The 15,945-nt window shown below is 46.9% G+C and overlaps 1 protein-coding gene across 2 annotated transcripts in view; it reads right to left on the bottom strand.

The window, feature by feature from the left end:
* Window positions 1-15,945, bottom strand: part of SSH2 (slingshot protein phosphatase 2) — a 90,553-nt gene that overhangs the window by 44,575 nt on the left and 30,033 nt on the right. Inside the window, exon 1 of one of the 2 annotated variants that reach the window (XM_054647109.2) lies at window positions 6,114-6,237. The exons of the other annotated variant lie outside the window; for it this stretch is intronic. Coding sequence (XP_054503084.2) covers window positions 6,114-6,169 — 56 coding nt within the window. The 5' untranslated portion in view covers window positions 6,170-6,237. Of the gene's footprint in view, window positions 1-6,113; window positions 6,238-15,945 lie in introns of those variants that run through there. 2 annotated transcript variants of the gene reach the window in all.

Raw genomic sequence — 15,945 nt, 5'->3', positions numbered from 1 at the left:
AGAGAAGCAAATTCATTCTCTTCATGCTGGCAAACAAATCCCAGGGAGTGATGAAATCCAGCACGGTATACACCATAACACCACAGTACAGACAATTCCAAGCTCAACTCAACAGGGGTCCCAGTCCACGCCAGGCACCTCTGGACCTTGACATGAACTTCCTCTGATCCACCTGGGTGCCTCCCCTAAAGCCACACTGCAGCAGCCAGGTGTCACCGACCTGTGCTCTTCCAGGGAAAAGCTGGAAGTTTAACAGAGCAACCAGACCCCAACCTGTGGCACTCCCGAGGGGCAGGAGCCAGCTCTGCCTGCTGGGACAGCATGGAGCTCATTGAGCCATTGTGAGAAGCGTGTGAACAAATGAAAGAGTTCGCTAATAAGTGACAAAGATCATTTGTTTGAAAAAAAGGAGTCAATCATTTCTGGTTCAGCAGTCTGGATTTAGCCTACTTATAACAAAGGTGTTTTGAGGAAAAGCATTCTGCTTAAATGGCTTATTGCAAGTAAATCAGAGAGCCCAAAGAGCTGAACACCATGTTGATGAGGGGCAGATAAGTACTGGATAAACAGGAATATGCACTGAACAAGGAGCCTGTCACCTCAATATAATAGAAGTGCCCAAATTTATCAAGTTGCCAATCACAAAAAAATGCCAATCCTACATTGAGAGATCCTCCAGGTTGGATTCCTATGTCACTCCCAGCCTTCAGCAACTCTGGGACTTGTCTTTTAAAGTTTACCTTTAGAGGCTTTTCTTCTCCCCAGCCTCCCTCATCCACAGGCTGATGTCCTTGAACCAGAAAGCTGCTGTCTGTCACAAAACACTTGGTTAATCCCACACAACCCAGCATTAGGTGGCTGCAGAACAGCTCTTGCCAGTCTGCAGCTCCTTCTCAAGCTGCTGGATTCAAGCTCTGGCCAAGCTGCACATGGAAAGAAAAGGGGTGGCTTTGGAATACTTCAGCAAAGGCACAAGTGTTTACTATTAAGGACAGGAGTGAGGTTTGCTCCATGTGTTTGTGAAAATTTCAGTCTTCAACCAGCTGCTATGAAACAACATGGCTGGAAACTCAAGGTGCAGATTTGCTCTGTACACATTACATATGACACACTGGAGAAAAATATTTGCTGAACTAGTTTTAAGCCCATGCGGGCTAATAATTTAAATGCTGTTTGTCAGACCAATACAGGGGAGACAGCAGCTCTTCAGAGCCTACTGCAGAATGGGATGCAGAATTTTAAACTTTCTCTGACCCCACAAACACTAGTCAAAAGCAACTGTCAAGAAAGTTAGCTTGAAGTTATTTTTAAAACAATGAAGCAATATTTTAACCAGGGGCTCTGTGATAAAGGTACAAGGACGTAGAATCCCGAAAAAAAAATCCCAGCCAGCTATTAACTGGCCCCAAAAGGTCTTTTTCTGCTGATAATCTCACTGGGGTCCTTCTGCTTTGTGGTCTTTAGAAAAATCCCAAGCATTTCCAGAAACAGGAACATCTGCAGATGTTTCAGGACAACACAATCTCAGAGTCAACTCTACCATTTAAATCCTTTTAAAACATTAATTTGGCAGCCCAGCAGCGTGGGCTTCCTAACTAAAACATATTGCTCAAAAAGGGTGGTGGCGTGGGGGGTTTGTCCTTGAAACACTGGTTTGTGGCTCAGGTTTTGATGTGATGTCTGATAACCATCTCTGTCTCTCTTCCAGCCCTTACCAGGAAGGATCGGTGAGACAAATACCCACAGCTTCCAGGGGAATAAAAGGAAAAGCCAAACAGGAAAAGTAGTTATGAACAATACAGCCCTGGTTTGGTTAATGATCAACCCTGCACAGACCATTACCACTTTTATGCAAATACCACAACCTATTTGAACAGTTTTCAGTAATCAGTGGGTAGTAAGAGGCCTCTTCAGCATTGCATTTGTTTCATCACAAGCAGCAAAGAAATAAAAAAGATGAGAAATCCCCGACGACTCAGCTCTGTCAACAGGAAGCCCATCCACTGTGCAGGGTGAGCTCAGCTGTGTGGAGGGGTGGGCTGGAAGGGTAAGGGGTCAGGTTCCCCTGCCTGCACATTCCCATCACATCCCTGATGGAGTATGAGGCTGTCTTCTGCAGCCCCACAAACCCAGAGCACACAACGCACACTTGAATGGAGAAAACAACTGCTGCAGTCTGCCCTGATCCTGCCAGGCTCTACAAGACATGAAGGGCTCACCAACCACTTTCTGTATTTGAAGCACTTCCCACCAGAGCGACCCTCAGCTCATAAGGCAACTTCAGTCAAAGCTGACAGTGCTAACTGGAATGACTCTGCTGATCTTCCAGGCTTTTTGCAGCAGTTTCCACGCATCTCCTCCTTGGCTTTTAAATATCATTGACTCTCAGCACAATGGTAAAATACTCACAAAGCTACAGTGCTTTACAATGGCACAGAAGCAATTAAAGATTTCCAATAACATGCTGCTCAGAGGATTGGGTCTAATTGCTGAATGGTCAAGGGTTTTGGCAGCAATAACACTGTAAGGAGATAAAAAGGTTGTAAGGCTTCCCATACAAGAAATAAATAAATAAGTAGCTCTCCAAAGAATGGCAACAGCAGCCACACACCTATCCAAGTTCCTGACTTGGCACCTGGTACAATTCAAGATTAGGTGGTCATGAAATTTCCCACCATAAAGGCCAAGGCCGTGTGACAGAGGAAAATGAAAGGGGTGGGGGAGGACAAAGGGCCAAGCAGGTTATAGCACAGAGGTGGCAACACAATGAGCCTGAATTACCCAGTGCTGTCATTTACTGTACAGTTTGTAATTACTTGCACAGCCTCAGAACTTCCTCTTACACTGTGAAGTGCTGTTTCTTCACACTCTGCACACAGGCTATCACTTAGAAGAAAACTGATTACGGGAGAGAGCAACAGGCTGCTAAGGCAGGTCTGAAAGGACATTTTGTATCTACCTATCACTGAAAATAATTCAGATTAACTTCTTGGGTTATTTTTTCCCCCCTACGAGCTCCACCATAAACTCACAATGCTGTGAAGAAAGTGTCTACTCCTGCTCCTTCTTTTTTCTCCCTCAAAGTTTAAAATATATATAAAAACTGAATTAACATCTTATAATAGAAAATAGACTGGTATGAGGCAAGCACAAGAACCATGGAAAGCAGTGAGCCTGTCTGGGTTTTTAGGTCCATCTGACTCCTGAGTTTTCGAGGATGAAGGAGTAAACAGGGCAGGAGTGCTACAACATGTGCTCAGTTGTGCCCAGGGAGGGCTCCCACTGCTGCCTGGCAGAGAGGAAGCCAAGGCAGAGTCAAAAGTATTTAAGCACAACAAAAAAGGCTTCAAAATGCCAGAGGGATATGGGCACAAGGGAGGAGGTCAATCCTCAGGTTCTGAACAAAGGCTGAGCATCCCTCTGCACCTTCCTGCCCCGCTGAACACAGCATGGTAAGGCTCACACAGGAAGGATGTGGCACAGTGAAAGCAAGAGCTGGGTTTTCTCAAACCCCAAGTGAGTGCCCTGATGGCTGGGTCATCCTGCTTTGTCGCTGAGATAGAGAGGAAAACTGGGTGACAGAGGAATCTGGCATTACCAGAGAAACTTGGAAAACAGAGAAACTTGGAAAAGCCATTTCAGGGACACCAGCAATGAACTGAATAACTCAAACTTGGCCAGAGGCAAAGGAAGCGACTGCAGGCAGGAAGAACTGATCCATGGCAATTCCTCCAGGTTTCTTGATAAAAACTCTTTGATATTTGCGGACTCTCTGAAGCTTTGCTTTTTTCTTTCTATCTTTCCTATCAGCTGCCTTAGAGTTTTAATAGACCAAAGTAAATTTTGAATCCTACACACAAATAAACTAGTAAATCAGCAGAATTCCCCCTAGGTTCAGTGAGAGTAGCAAGACTTTCTGGAACAAGTTACAACTATAAATTCTGAGCATTTTGATAAACACAAGTCTCCCGGACATTATTTGAATCCTTGTGAACCTGAAATGAATTAGACCCAGACCAGCTGACTACATTACTGACTAAAAGCGTCAACACAAGAGTAATTTCTGCTGATCTCTGAAAGTCAGAGCTGATCAGCCAAATACATCTACTAAAGAATACACTGAAACAGAAGTTTCTGATAATGTTTGGGTCACCGATGCCCTTCCCATTCCACAGAGAACACATTTTTAGCATAGCAAACAACTAAATCTGGATTTTTAGGTCTTGCCCATGATGAAATAAGGACATCCAATATTAATCAGCCTTTGTGAAATTTTAATTAGGAGCACAAACTTTAAATGCTGGCCTTTACTAGGCCAGCCCGAGAGCCACAGCACCATCCTGATTGAGAACACTAGCAAAATATTAATCCAGCACTCAGCCCTCTGAGAACACTTCTGCATGGGCCAAAAGCTCTGTCATTCTCATGCTTATTAATCTTCCCTCACAGGAGGCAAAGGACAGCGTAAGCTCCACTCTGATAACTCCGTTATCTCTCTCCCCAGAAAAGGAAAGGGTGGTCCTTCCAACCAAGTGGCCATTTAAACCACCACGAGGCACTTTGCTGCAGGGATCCGTGCGACATGTGACGGAGGGAGCAGAGACGAGCAGCATTTCCCGTTTCTTCTGATCCCTTTCTGTACAGTCTCCAGCCCCGGGTTAAGTGTTTGAGTAGGGGATAAAACAAACACCTTAAAAGCACTTAAATTGTTACCTGGCTACCTACTCTAGCTGGGTAAATCATTCCGAGCTCTAAGGAAATGTTTCAGCCCGCAGTATGTTGGGGTTTTCGCCACAACTCCAGAATTACTGCAACTTCCCAAAGCCCAGGGCACATCCAGTTTGCATCATTGCTTTGGAAGAACAGTTTAGGTACATCTCTGTTAAACCTACATTATCAGCAACCGCAGGGAAAGCCCTGATTGTTTACAGGCAACACTGCGAACGGAAAAAAATTACTAATTACAAACATTTTGGGTTGAGTATGAGAGGCTCACAGAGACTTAGCTGAACTGATTACCAACTGCAGCAGCGATTGCTAGCGCTCACAAAAGAAGGCACAGAGTCCGGGGACTCATTTCCATATGAAGCATAAGCAGAGATATCTACTAAAGACTTCCAGCTGCAGCTCTAGCAGGAGCTTCTTGCGACAAGAACGCAGTTCCAGGTGGGACCCAGCACTTTATCTGTAAGCCTTTCATGATGCTTTCAAGAGATAAAACAATCTGTGGGTTTCTTTAAAGAAGTATCAAGCATGGCTAGACCACGGCGACTATCTCTCTGAAGAACGCCTTATCTACCACCCCATAGCTGCCACTTCCCTCCTTAATCCTTCCACGACTTAAACCCCACGACTCAGGCAGTGGCTGTTAATTGTTTATAAATTAAATGATTATTCGTATCTGCATATCAAAGGCGGGGTGGGTGAAGCTGGAGAGATTTTCCATGCGGCTTAGTTGGGACACGGAGGCACTCTGCACTTGAGAGCTGCCCAAGACTGACAGTGCCTAACAACTGGCAGCAGCAGGGCACGTCTCTGCCTTGTGACCCGCAGGTGCTGAGTGTACGGTCTCGGACCGGCTCCTGCGGCTGCGACCTGGGACAGCCCAGCCCCGCAGCCCCCCCCCCGCCGCTCTGCGATAACCCGAGATCAGATAAGGGGCTGATCTCTGCTTTGAGCCCAAAACACGGCCAAAGTGTGCGGGCCGGGGGTCTGCAGCCCGCTGTCAGCGCTCAGCCTGCCGGGGGTCCCGCACGGCCCCGAGCTGCTCCCGTGTTACACCGAGAGAAGCGCTCGGATGGGACTCGCAGTGCTCGTAGTGAAAAAAAAGAATAATCAGGGAAGTGAGCGGAGAGGGAGCAGCAGCTGCCGGGCGCTGCCGGCGCTTATCAGCACTTGCACACTGCGGTGCCGGCCAGGGGAAAGTTTGCCCGGAGGCAATCTGCGGCGGAGCGAACTACGGGGAACGGGACGGACGAGGGGAGAGGGGAGAGGGGAGAGAGGGGACAGCGGAGCGAGCGCAGCGCACGCCCGGGCAGGGGGAGCCGCCGGGAGCCGGGGCAGGCGGAGCGGCACCGGGAAGGGGAGTCTGGGCGGTGTGTACCGGTACTCACAGCTGGGCGATGGCGCCCTGGGAGATGACGGCGTTGTCGGAGAAGTAGGGGATCATCGCTCCCCGCCGCGGCGGCCGCCCTGCCCCGCGGCATCGGCACCGCCGCTCTGCCCCGCGCCCGCCGCGCCGCCCCCGCCGCGCAGGCGCGGCCCGAGGGCGGGGCCAGGGCAGGACACACCCCCTGCCCCGCCCACACCCGCACGTGGCGGCGCGGGGAAAGGGAGGGGACACGCGGGACCGGGACACGCGGGACAGGGATGGATCAGGGACACATGGAGCAGGGACAGGCGGGACCGGGACACGCGGGACAGGGATGGATCAGGGACACATGGAGCAGGGACAGGCGGGACCGGGACACATGGATCAGGGACAGGCGGACGGTCCGTCCCGCTCACGGGCCGGGGTTCACCTGCCGGCTCCCCCGGCGGGCAGCAGCGAGGGATGAGGCACAGCACCGCGCGCGGGTGCGCCCCGCTTTTCCTTTCCCATTCCCTTTTCCCCCCGCTCCTTTTTTCTCCCTCAGATCCAGCCAGCGAGGCTGCACGCCCTGCAACAGGGTTTGATGCAGCACATCAAACGATGTTTTGCAAAAGGCAGGCAGCGACAACTCGGGTGCTTAGGAAACGACCTCAATTTCTCTCCTGCAGGAGACGGGGGGAAGAGTTCTTGGCAGTAACTTTCATATGCAGAGAGGCGACAACTTGCTTTCTGCCAAAGGAGAAGAGAAGCAGCTGCCTTTCAGTGCTGTTTAATCTTTAGCTCCATCGCCCCTCGAGAAAAGGAAGAAAGGAAGTTATTTAAAACAAAAATCTTGTCGTTTGGCTGCTGGGAATTACAGTTCGAGGGAAATTTCATACAGTTTTCCACTGGGGAGAGCCGGGGGCAGCTCGATCCCACCCTGCCCTGCCCATCCCGGAGCGGCATTCTCCAGCCCTTACACCCAGCGAGCAGCGCGGGCCAACAACCAAGGAGCCTTGGATTGGAAGCAAGCTCAGTTTTGTGTTTCCATAGGAATGCATGACATCCCGGCACAGAGGAACATGATATACCAGTCTTAAGTCATCTGCTATGGGTGGCACATGCCCAGCAAGGAGGCACAAATGAGCTGGCAGGAGAAGATGTGAGTTTAAACACAACTACTTGTTAATGACATCTACTCAAGAGCAAAAAATACCAAGGCATCAACTGCAGAGCTGCTCCTGTGATCTGGCAGCAGAGCAGGAAGCCAAAAGCTTCATCAGCTTTATTTCCAATTATTAACTAAAAGTTTCAGAGAACAAGAGAGAGGTTGAAAAAAAGCAACACAGTGTGATGGCAGCTGCTTCAGGTCGTGATAGGAGACTTGACATGATCAAGAAGAGACTTGTCTGAAAGGTCTTGACCATCTCCACTTCAGGGATGGGCAGAGAAAAGGGCAAAGCAGTGGAATTTGTGATTCTGCAAGTTTTGCTAGAGTATTGTTTGGTTGCAATAATTTAAGCAATGTCATCCTATATAGCCAGGAGCGCAGCTCTGGTAATGGTGCCTCACAGCTGTAAAGAAAATGCAGTGCCAGCTTGCTGCAATGCCAAAAAAAGTAATTTTGTTAGGCAGAAATGAAGTCAGTTGTGAGAAGCAATGGAAAAATCAGGACTAAGAAATGGAGGGTAACTCAATCCTTCCAGAGGTCAAGAGACTGGCAAGAACCTCATATTCAGTAGTAACACATACCACACATTCACAGACTGAAAAACAAGCCCAGAACTTCTGTTCTATTCTAATTAATAACTTAAGGGCTTTATTCAAGCATTGTAGAAGACTAAATGTACTTAGATACTGTCCAGACACGTCAGATTTCTTACACTTAACTACCATTACAAGGCAAGCTCTTAAAACCTGCTGAAAACAAGTGCAGTGATTAACTACAAGCAGCTACTCATAATATATAGATAATAGATTTGTAAATGAATTAGTCCTGGATTAGTACAATCATGCACTGCATCTCCATATGCCAGGGAACCAAGTGATGACAGAAATCACCCATTGTTTTTCTTTTTGAACCTTAAGAGAACAGAAATAGGAAATCCTCAAATAAGTTCGTATCTTGAAATCTGCACTAGTAAAAGGTATTTGAACTTGGGTTTGTTGCTATAAAGACTGAAAGCCCAGCCTGAAAGTGGCACTGCTTTCAGGTATGTGTTAGTGAGATTAGCATTTCATTTCCCACTGTCCATTTGTGGAGACTCAGAGAACCATTAAGGCTGGAAAAGACCTCCAAGATGAAATCAAATCTTTGACTCATCACCACACTGTCAACTAGACAACAGCAATAAATGCTGTGTTATTTTCATACTTTGCTTTTAACATCAGACTTAAGGAACAACTCTATTTCTTTGTCAAATTTGCCCCTATGTTTAGACACGAGTAAAAGTTTAGACCCAGTAAATTGATCTCTCAGCATGCAGGAGCAAGGAGCAGGCAGAAAGAAAGGGATGCACGAGATGGAGTTTAGGCAGCGAGTCACAAGACAGCCAAGAAACTGCTGCTGGCTGGAAGCAGGTGCACTCTACTGGGACAAATACACAAAGACTTTAAAGTGCACAAAATTGCAGTGATGACAGGTAGCAGCCTAAATCACGGCCGTGCTGCAGCAGAGCATGTGAGCAGAGCCATTAATCACTGCATGACAAGATGTAAATACGCCTGTCTGGGGTCTCAAGTGCTGCCCAGCCCTGTGCACCAAGCGACACTTTGCTGCAGGGCAAAGGGCACTGCTTGTCTGAGCTCTGCTCAGCATTTCCCACTCCCCAGGAGGCCCCAGCACCAGCGGGGCAGGCAGCAAACCCTGCCAGGCACCGTGACACCACAGGCCTGAGGGGCAGCAGGATCCCATTTAACCTTTGAACACCACAGGAACTAATAAACTGGAGTTATATACTGCACGTGAGACACACTGTAAAAACACCCATTCCCAAACCTTTGCTACAATAAGGCAGCAGCTAGAACCAGTTTTGGAAGCACAATGGAAAAAAAAAAACAAACCAAAGAGTGTGAGGGATGTCTGAGCAAACACTTCAGGAGGGGGAAGCAGAGGGAATGCTACCAGAGGTGCCTCTGGAAAGAAGTTTCAGGGGCTGTAAGGAGAACATGCATGCACAAATCTCTCCTATTGACTTGTAGTGTTCAGTCTGGCAGACGAGGCTGACAACATATTGTTTATTCATACAGTCATCATTCTCCCCGGTGGCTGCATTGCAAAACTCCACAATCACAGCAGCCTGCACAGAACCTTCAGCTGTTTCGCTTTCCTGGTGCATTTGAGCAGTTTTTGATCTCACACTGGTCTAACAGAGTAATCCTGTGTCCTGCACAGGACTATCACTTGCTAAAGGGCTGCTCCCAGTCCAGCCCAGGCCCCGGTGCACGGGTCAGGCTTGGCAGTGGCATGCCCAGATTTGACACTTGCAGGAGGCGTGCTCAGAGCTGGACACCCAGTCGTGTCAGTGCACATAGTCCACATGCAAACAGGGCATTCATCAAGCTTCTGTTTCCATCCAAGATCAACAGCTTCAGGCTGAATTGCTGCTTCTTGTCAGACCACACAAAGGTGTGGGTGTCATCGTGTTCCACCCACTCCTATCCCACAGGGGCTTGCTGAGTGTCTGTTCATGTGTTAACATGATCAAATCTGCAGCATGATTGTCTTATTAGGCATCTTCAATTTTTAGTCTACACTAAGGGGGACCTGATGACCTCTTTTCATTTCATAGTCCGCCTACTAATGAGATTGTCTCTGGTCTCCTCAGTTCTCTCTCTTTGAAGAACCCTAATGAACTAAATATCCTGTCATAGTCTAACTCTAGTGGGTGTCAAGGGTTGGGCATTATTAAGCCCATTTGGACTGAAGTCCAGGTACTCTGCAAAAGCAAGGAATGTTCTGTTCCTACAAACATGGAAAGTACTAAGGCTGTAACACTGGTCGTGTTCAAGGTAAAGGGGACAGTTGGAGGCTGTCACATAGCAATTTTGCCCTCAATCATTATTATCAGTATCACAGAAAAGACAATGCAGAACCCAGCCCCGTGTTTTCAGGGGATTATGAGAAAAAAACTCGTGAAGCTGCTGTGACAAACAAACCTCCCCCTCACCCGCAGCACATCCTCTCCCTGCCGAGCGATGTGCCACGGCCGTGGCTGCTCAGCCACCTTTACTGCACATGTGGAAAGTTTATTCTGTGCTGCTCAACAGCTGTTTCCGGTGATATTTACGAAAAGTCACCGAGTTTTGAAAACAGCACGTCCCTGCCCACGCCGAGCAGGGGAGTCTTGCACAGGCACCGCTGGGGAGCAGAGGTTGCAAGTTCATTTCCGTGTGCAGAGGTGGGGCCAAGTCCTTTTTTGTTCTCACCGGCAGCTACACTCAGTCTTTGTCCACAAAGGCAGCTGTGTCTGCATCAGCTCTGGTGGGAAAAGGGTCCTAAGGGGTAGCCTTGAAAAATTTGCTGCCACACTGAACTCTTTGAGGGTCAAGGGACCTGATGACCCCGCATTTTTGGTGGGAAGTCATCCTTTTACTGGGAGGATATGTGGCTTTAAGCACTGAACAGAGTCGACAGATGAGTGTGAGTGGATTAAGGGTCCAAACAGATGATTTATTTGGGAAGAGCCCTAAATTAGTGCAGCAAAGGTGTAAATAGGTAGAGACTGACTGGCTGAGAGCAGCACTCATCTCCTTCTGCTGCCTCCACACCTCAGAGGAGAAGCTGATCTGTCAGAGGCCTTCTGGATGGTTCTGGCATGGGAGACAAAACCTTCTGCATTCTGCAGTCTAATTTATCAGGAAAACATGAACGATTTCAGAAGCAGCCATCATAAACAAGCCAATGCACGCAGGGCAGAAGGAGATAGAGTACAGCACAGACACAAAGCCTTCCCAGTGATAACAGGCATACCACCCACCAAGGCAGGGCTCACATACACCAGCTGGATTACACACAGCCAGGGGAACTTAACCAAGTAATTATAAAGGAGCCCATATCTAGTTAAAACAAAACCAAACCAAACAAAAACCAAAAAAGAAAAAAAAGAAAAAAAAGGCAAGGGGAGGCAGGAACAGGGAAAGCACGCAAAACTGTACTTTAATCCTGAAGAACCAGTCAGAACAGGAAGCCACATTCTAAATTTGGTTATTTAAGCTGTCAAAGAGTATTTCTGTTTCCAGTTCTTGAGCAAAGAAATCAGCCAAGTACAGGGGTAGGGAGATAAGCATCACTGAAAGAACAAACCCCTGCTTTTAAAGCTCTTTGGTCAGCTGCCCATCATGATCGATGATTAGGCTGCCTAGTTGAGAATTCAACACCTATTTTGCAATATTATCAGTTCATTAAACCCTTCCCTCACCAGCCCCACATCCAATCACTGTACAGTTTACTTATCATTAAATCTTCGAGGGTCTGACACGGAGAGGTCAATGCTCAATTACACCTTTTTTACAGAGCCTGAAGCTAAGTTGACTGAAGGGACCCGAGCAGGAAAAGGGACACAAGCAGCAATGTCTGCTCCCAACAAGGAACACCAGTGTAGGTAATGTATTATTTCAGTGACCTGTGGAGAAGAAAGATCTAAATCCTCCCAACTGTCAAACCATCCACTCACCCACTTTTATAAAGGAACGTTTTTCATGCAAAGACACCAAAGAGCTGAACGGCAATGAGTCCAGAAACCCTGGCTCAGATTATCAAAATACATTTAAGTGTCTGAAATCCACGAAATGCTGAAAACTCTGAAGATTCATGTTTAACTTTGAAGTCTTGTGAAGGTGTCTCACCAGGAAAGGGAATTTCAGTTTCTATTCTAAAGGAATAGAAATCCTTTAGCTTAGAGCACCTGGTTGATGCGTATGGAATCCTTAAGGCACCTCCTGGTCAGCCCCTCCTCTGTGACCCTCTGAAGGAGCACAAGTGTGTGGGAGGTGCTGTTCTGGACTCTGGACCCTTTTGGTAGCTGAAGGATCTGACCCACCTTCATTCCTTTTACTTCCCAGCTTGTCCTTGCCCTGTTCCTCATTCTCCTCTGTTCACACGCTTAGAATGACAAATTCAAAACCACTTTTCATATGCATTCAGATTTTGAGCTAGCTCCCTGTGTTTACCTGGTAATTTGGCAGTGCAACGATATTACTCTGCTTGATCCTTCAGCCTGAAGATCACACCTGAAATCATCTCACACATTATTGTGATCCACAGGTATGTCATCAGACTGGACTGAACACGTTGCAACCACAAACACAGACCTTGCAGTGAACCAGCCCTGCAGATACCTGTTACTAATCTAATAAACCCAAATTTTACTGCCAGTTCAATACCTTTGCTCACAGTTTGCTGATAAAAGAACTGGTATTTAAAAATGATGGCCACTGTAATGAATCTGGCCCGCAGAACTTTTTCTGGTGGTCAGCAGAGCTGGCAAATGACCAGAACTGTTCTTTATCTCAGCATTACACTCTCCCCAAGCAGCTTTAGTAAATGCCAGAGAGAGGCTGAGCTGTCACTGAAAGGAAAGACAGAAAGATGAATTCAGGAAACACATTCAAAGATAAGGTTCATACTACAAGAGCTTAGTAATCTCCAGCATGGATAAACACACGTTTTCCTGTACAGCACACACAGAGCCCCATCTTACTCAGGACGGAGTTAACAAACTGTCTTGCACACCCAATAAAGATCCAGCTACTGTTCAAGTACTAACAGAGTAATTGTTTGGCAGCTGCAGCAGCAAGCAGAGGCAGCACAAGGAAGGTTTAGTTGCCAGAACTCTCAGCACACGGCCTTTGGAAGCATCTCTGGTAACACCAGAGAGGGTTTAAGGATAACCAGGAGGGGCAGGAGCACCAAATGGTGATGACACACATCTCCAAAAGTCACAGCAGTCACAGGATGCTGCAGATCCCCACAGCTCAGTGTGGGGTGTGAATGAGCCTTTGGAAGTGCAGTCAATTCAGTATCACAGGATCACCCCCCCATTTCTCACAGGGACTAACACATATTGTACAAAAGGTCTCATTTTAAAAATCAAACACCTTGGCTTACTGAGTTTATTGAGCTGCTGCCCTGCAGAAGAAAGCACACACATCTATTCCACTTACTCTTTGAAAAGAAACTTTTATACTGCTATAAACCATCAGCTCCTGCATCAGACTGTGGTCTTCTGCTCCTAAAACAAAGGTATTTACTCACAGCTTGAGACCTTGAGGCAACTTGGCAAATCAAACTGTTATCATGGCAATAATCTGATTTGCTTTCCTTCCCAGTTCACTCCTGGAAGGAACTATTTCGACTAAAAAAAAAACAAACCAGAAGGTAACCATTCTTGTGCTGCAGAAGGTGTGGGGTTTTTTTTCTTCTTAAATTATAATTTAACACCACACTCTTGCCTCCACTTGAAGAGGGGAGGACAAGCACTTTCTGAGAACATTTTCAGGTAACAAGTTTCAGATTTCAAGCAGGATGTAAGCACTTTCTGTGGCACCTGAAGGGAACGACAGGCTCTTCAGCTTTACCTGAGCAAATGGACTTAGTCTGACCCACTGCCAGCCCATAAAAGTTCAAAGAATACCTCTGAAGTCCCTGGCAGCCTCACTAGGCAATACAGCTCACCCACTTTTATATGCTCAGTTACTGAGCAGCCTCAAATGCTGCATTTCAGCAACCAGAGTGGTTTCAAGGCACACAGAAGTGGTAAAATCATGATGGTGTGGAAATAGAGGCACCATTTAAAACATAAAACCCAAAAAAGCAAGAGGCAGATCCTGACAGCAAATCCAATGCAGCTGCAGCACCGCTCCTGCCCCGGGCCCAGAGATGTCGTTTGTCAGCAAAACAAAGATGCTGAATCCTTGCAACCTTGGCAAAGAGCACACAAAACCTGAATGTCAATACCTCAGCGGGTGTAAACACAACTCACAGCTCAATACTTGTGCGTTTTAGGTAAATTTTAACAACCTCGGGATGCTGCAAAGAGCTCGTTAACACGGATGCTCCATTAAGAGTGTATTCAGTGTGGCAGCAGGGGACAGCAGGGGACAGGAGGGATGTGCAGGCCAGTTTAGCTCCACAGCCTCCAGACAGCCTAATAAAAATGTCAGAACATAGCTATGAAGGTAATAAACGTAATAAATAGATTGCTCAGGACATCTGCTTATGCAGCACTGTCTTGGTTCCACTAGCCAAGAGTGACAGGACTGGCTCGATCAGGAACTCCAGAGCAAGAGCCTGGATCTGTGTCAGGGCTTTGGGGATCTCACCCATAAACTGCATGAATGGTCACTGCTACAGCTGGACACAGAGCAGGGCTTGGGTGTGAGAAAAAATATTGCAAAAGCCAAGCTGGTTTCACCTATTTGTTGAGCTTCAGGTATTGGCAGCATTAACTTGCTGGGGTTTTTAATAATGGATAGAAATATTTGTAGAAGTCAGATCTATGTTCACTATACCAAAGTACTTTCCTCAGTGGAAAAAAAAAAATCATTCCTCTTTGCATCAACACAAAAGAGTTCGACAGGAAATGCCATTTCAAGCACCTTCCAAGGATTACTGCAGAGCCCACAGGAACTCTCTTTCTACACTCTGACAGCTCTTTCCATCTTTTGGACAAAAGTTTAAGCAGATTCTGCTAATTCCCAAAGCAGAAAGCTCCTCAGTCCAGGATGGTGCTGTCGAGTGCAGACTTGTCAGGTCATTTGAATGCTCTGTAGAGCAGGTTTATGTTTAAACAGCATTTTCACACAGTTCTCCCTTCTCTGTGAGACTCAGTCCAGGCAATCACAGGGCTCTGTGGTGTTAGATTAAAAAAGCACAGGTCAGCAAACAGACAGATCATTTTGTTTAACTATGGTGATCACTTACAAGTTTAAGCTTCTGTTTGTAATTTATTTCTCTGCCTCTTTGGAGGACATTTTAGTCTGCTGCTCTTCCTAGTCTCTGCTCAACAAACACTGTCCCTCCTGCTGTCCTGCTGCCAGGCTTTCCTGCATGTTCCACTCACCTCAGTATATATCCCACACCTCATCAGGGAGGAAAGATAAACAGCAGAAACCTAACACAAGAAGCTATCTAGATTTTGCTAACCACAGGATTAGCAGTGCTGTTGAGCTGGATCTGAGTGTAACATTTCTTCTGAGACAGCAATCCCCAGGCTCTGCAGAGACCTGGGGACACAGGAATGGAAATGAAGGCTCTACCCAATGATTGTCAAGACTGAGCACTGCAAAAATCTTCTGACACCAAACGAGTCCATGTGCTTATGCTCAGGTCTCCACTAACTCCCTTGCAAGCATTAACACCTTTGTGCACTAAGATCCTATTTAATAACCTTTGAAAAGTTATTTTATTTATGCAAACACACATTTAGTCCTACCACAGCAGTACTCCTGGCTCCAGTGTCCAGTTTCCAGGATGAGTTTGGACATGCCTGATGCCTGACACGCTGAGGTAGCACAGGAACACATTTTCCATGACCGTAGGAGACAAAAGGTCTCCTCACCAGAAGAATTTTACAAACAGCAAAAAAAAAAAAATCCCACCCCAAACACTGACCACTGCCTGGAGCCAGGTTACCTGAATGAAGCCTCAGCAGAACTGGGCCCTGCCCAGGCAGGCAGTGAGGAATGCTAGGCTACTCCACAGCACTACCTGAGTGACACTGCAGCTGGAAACACACTTTTCCTTTTAAGCCAAACTCAGCCTGTAGCCTTTTTACTGCCTGTATTTTTAATAGCTGCTACTTGCTATGTTCTTGTGAAAACTGGGGATTAGATATACTCAGGAACTGTTTATGGACATCTGCTGCTCCTCCACA

Source organism: Agelaius phoeniceus, chromosome 20, assembly GCF_051311805.1.
Source record: "Agelaius phoeniceus isolate bAgePho1 chromosome 20, bAgePho1.hap1, whole genome shotgun sequence".
Lineage (NCBI taxonomy): Eukaryota > Metazoa > Chordata > Aves > Passeriformes > Icteridae > Agelaius > Agelaius phoeniceus.
The sequence above is the reverse complement of the archived record's forward strand: the minus strand, read 5'-3'. Positions and strand labels throughout refer to the sequence as shown.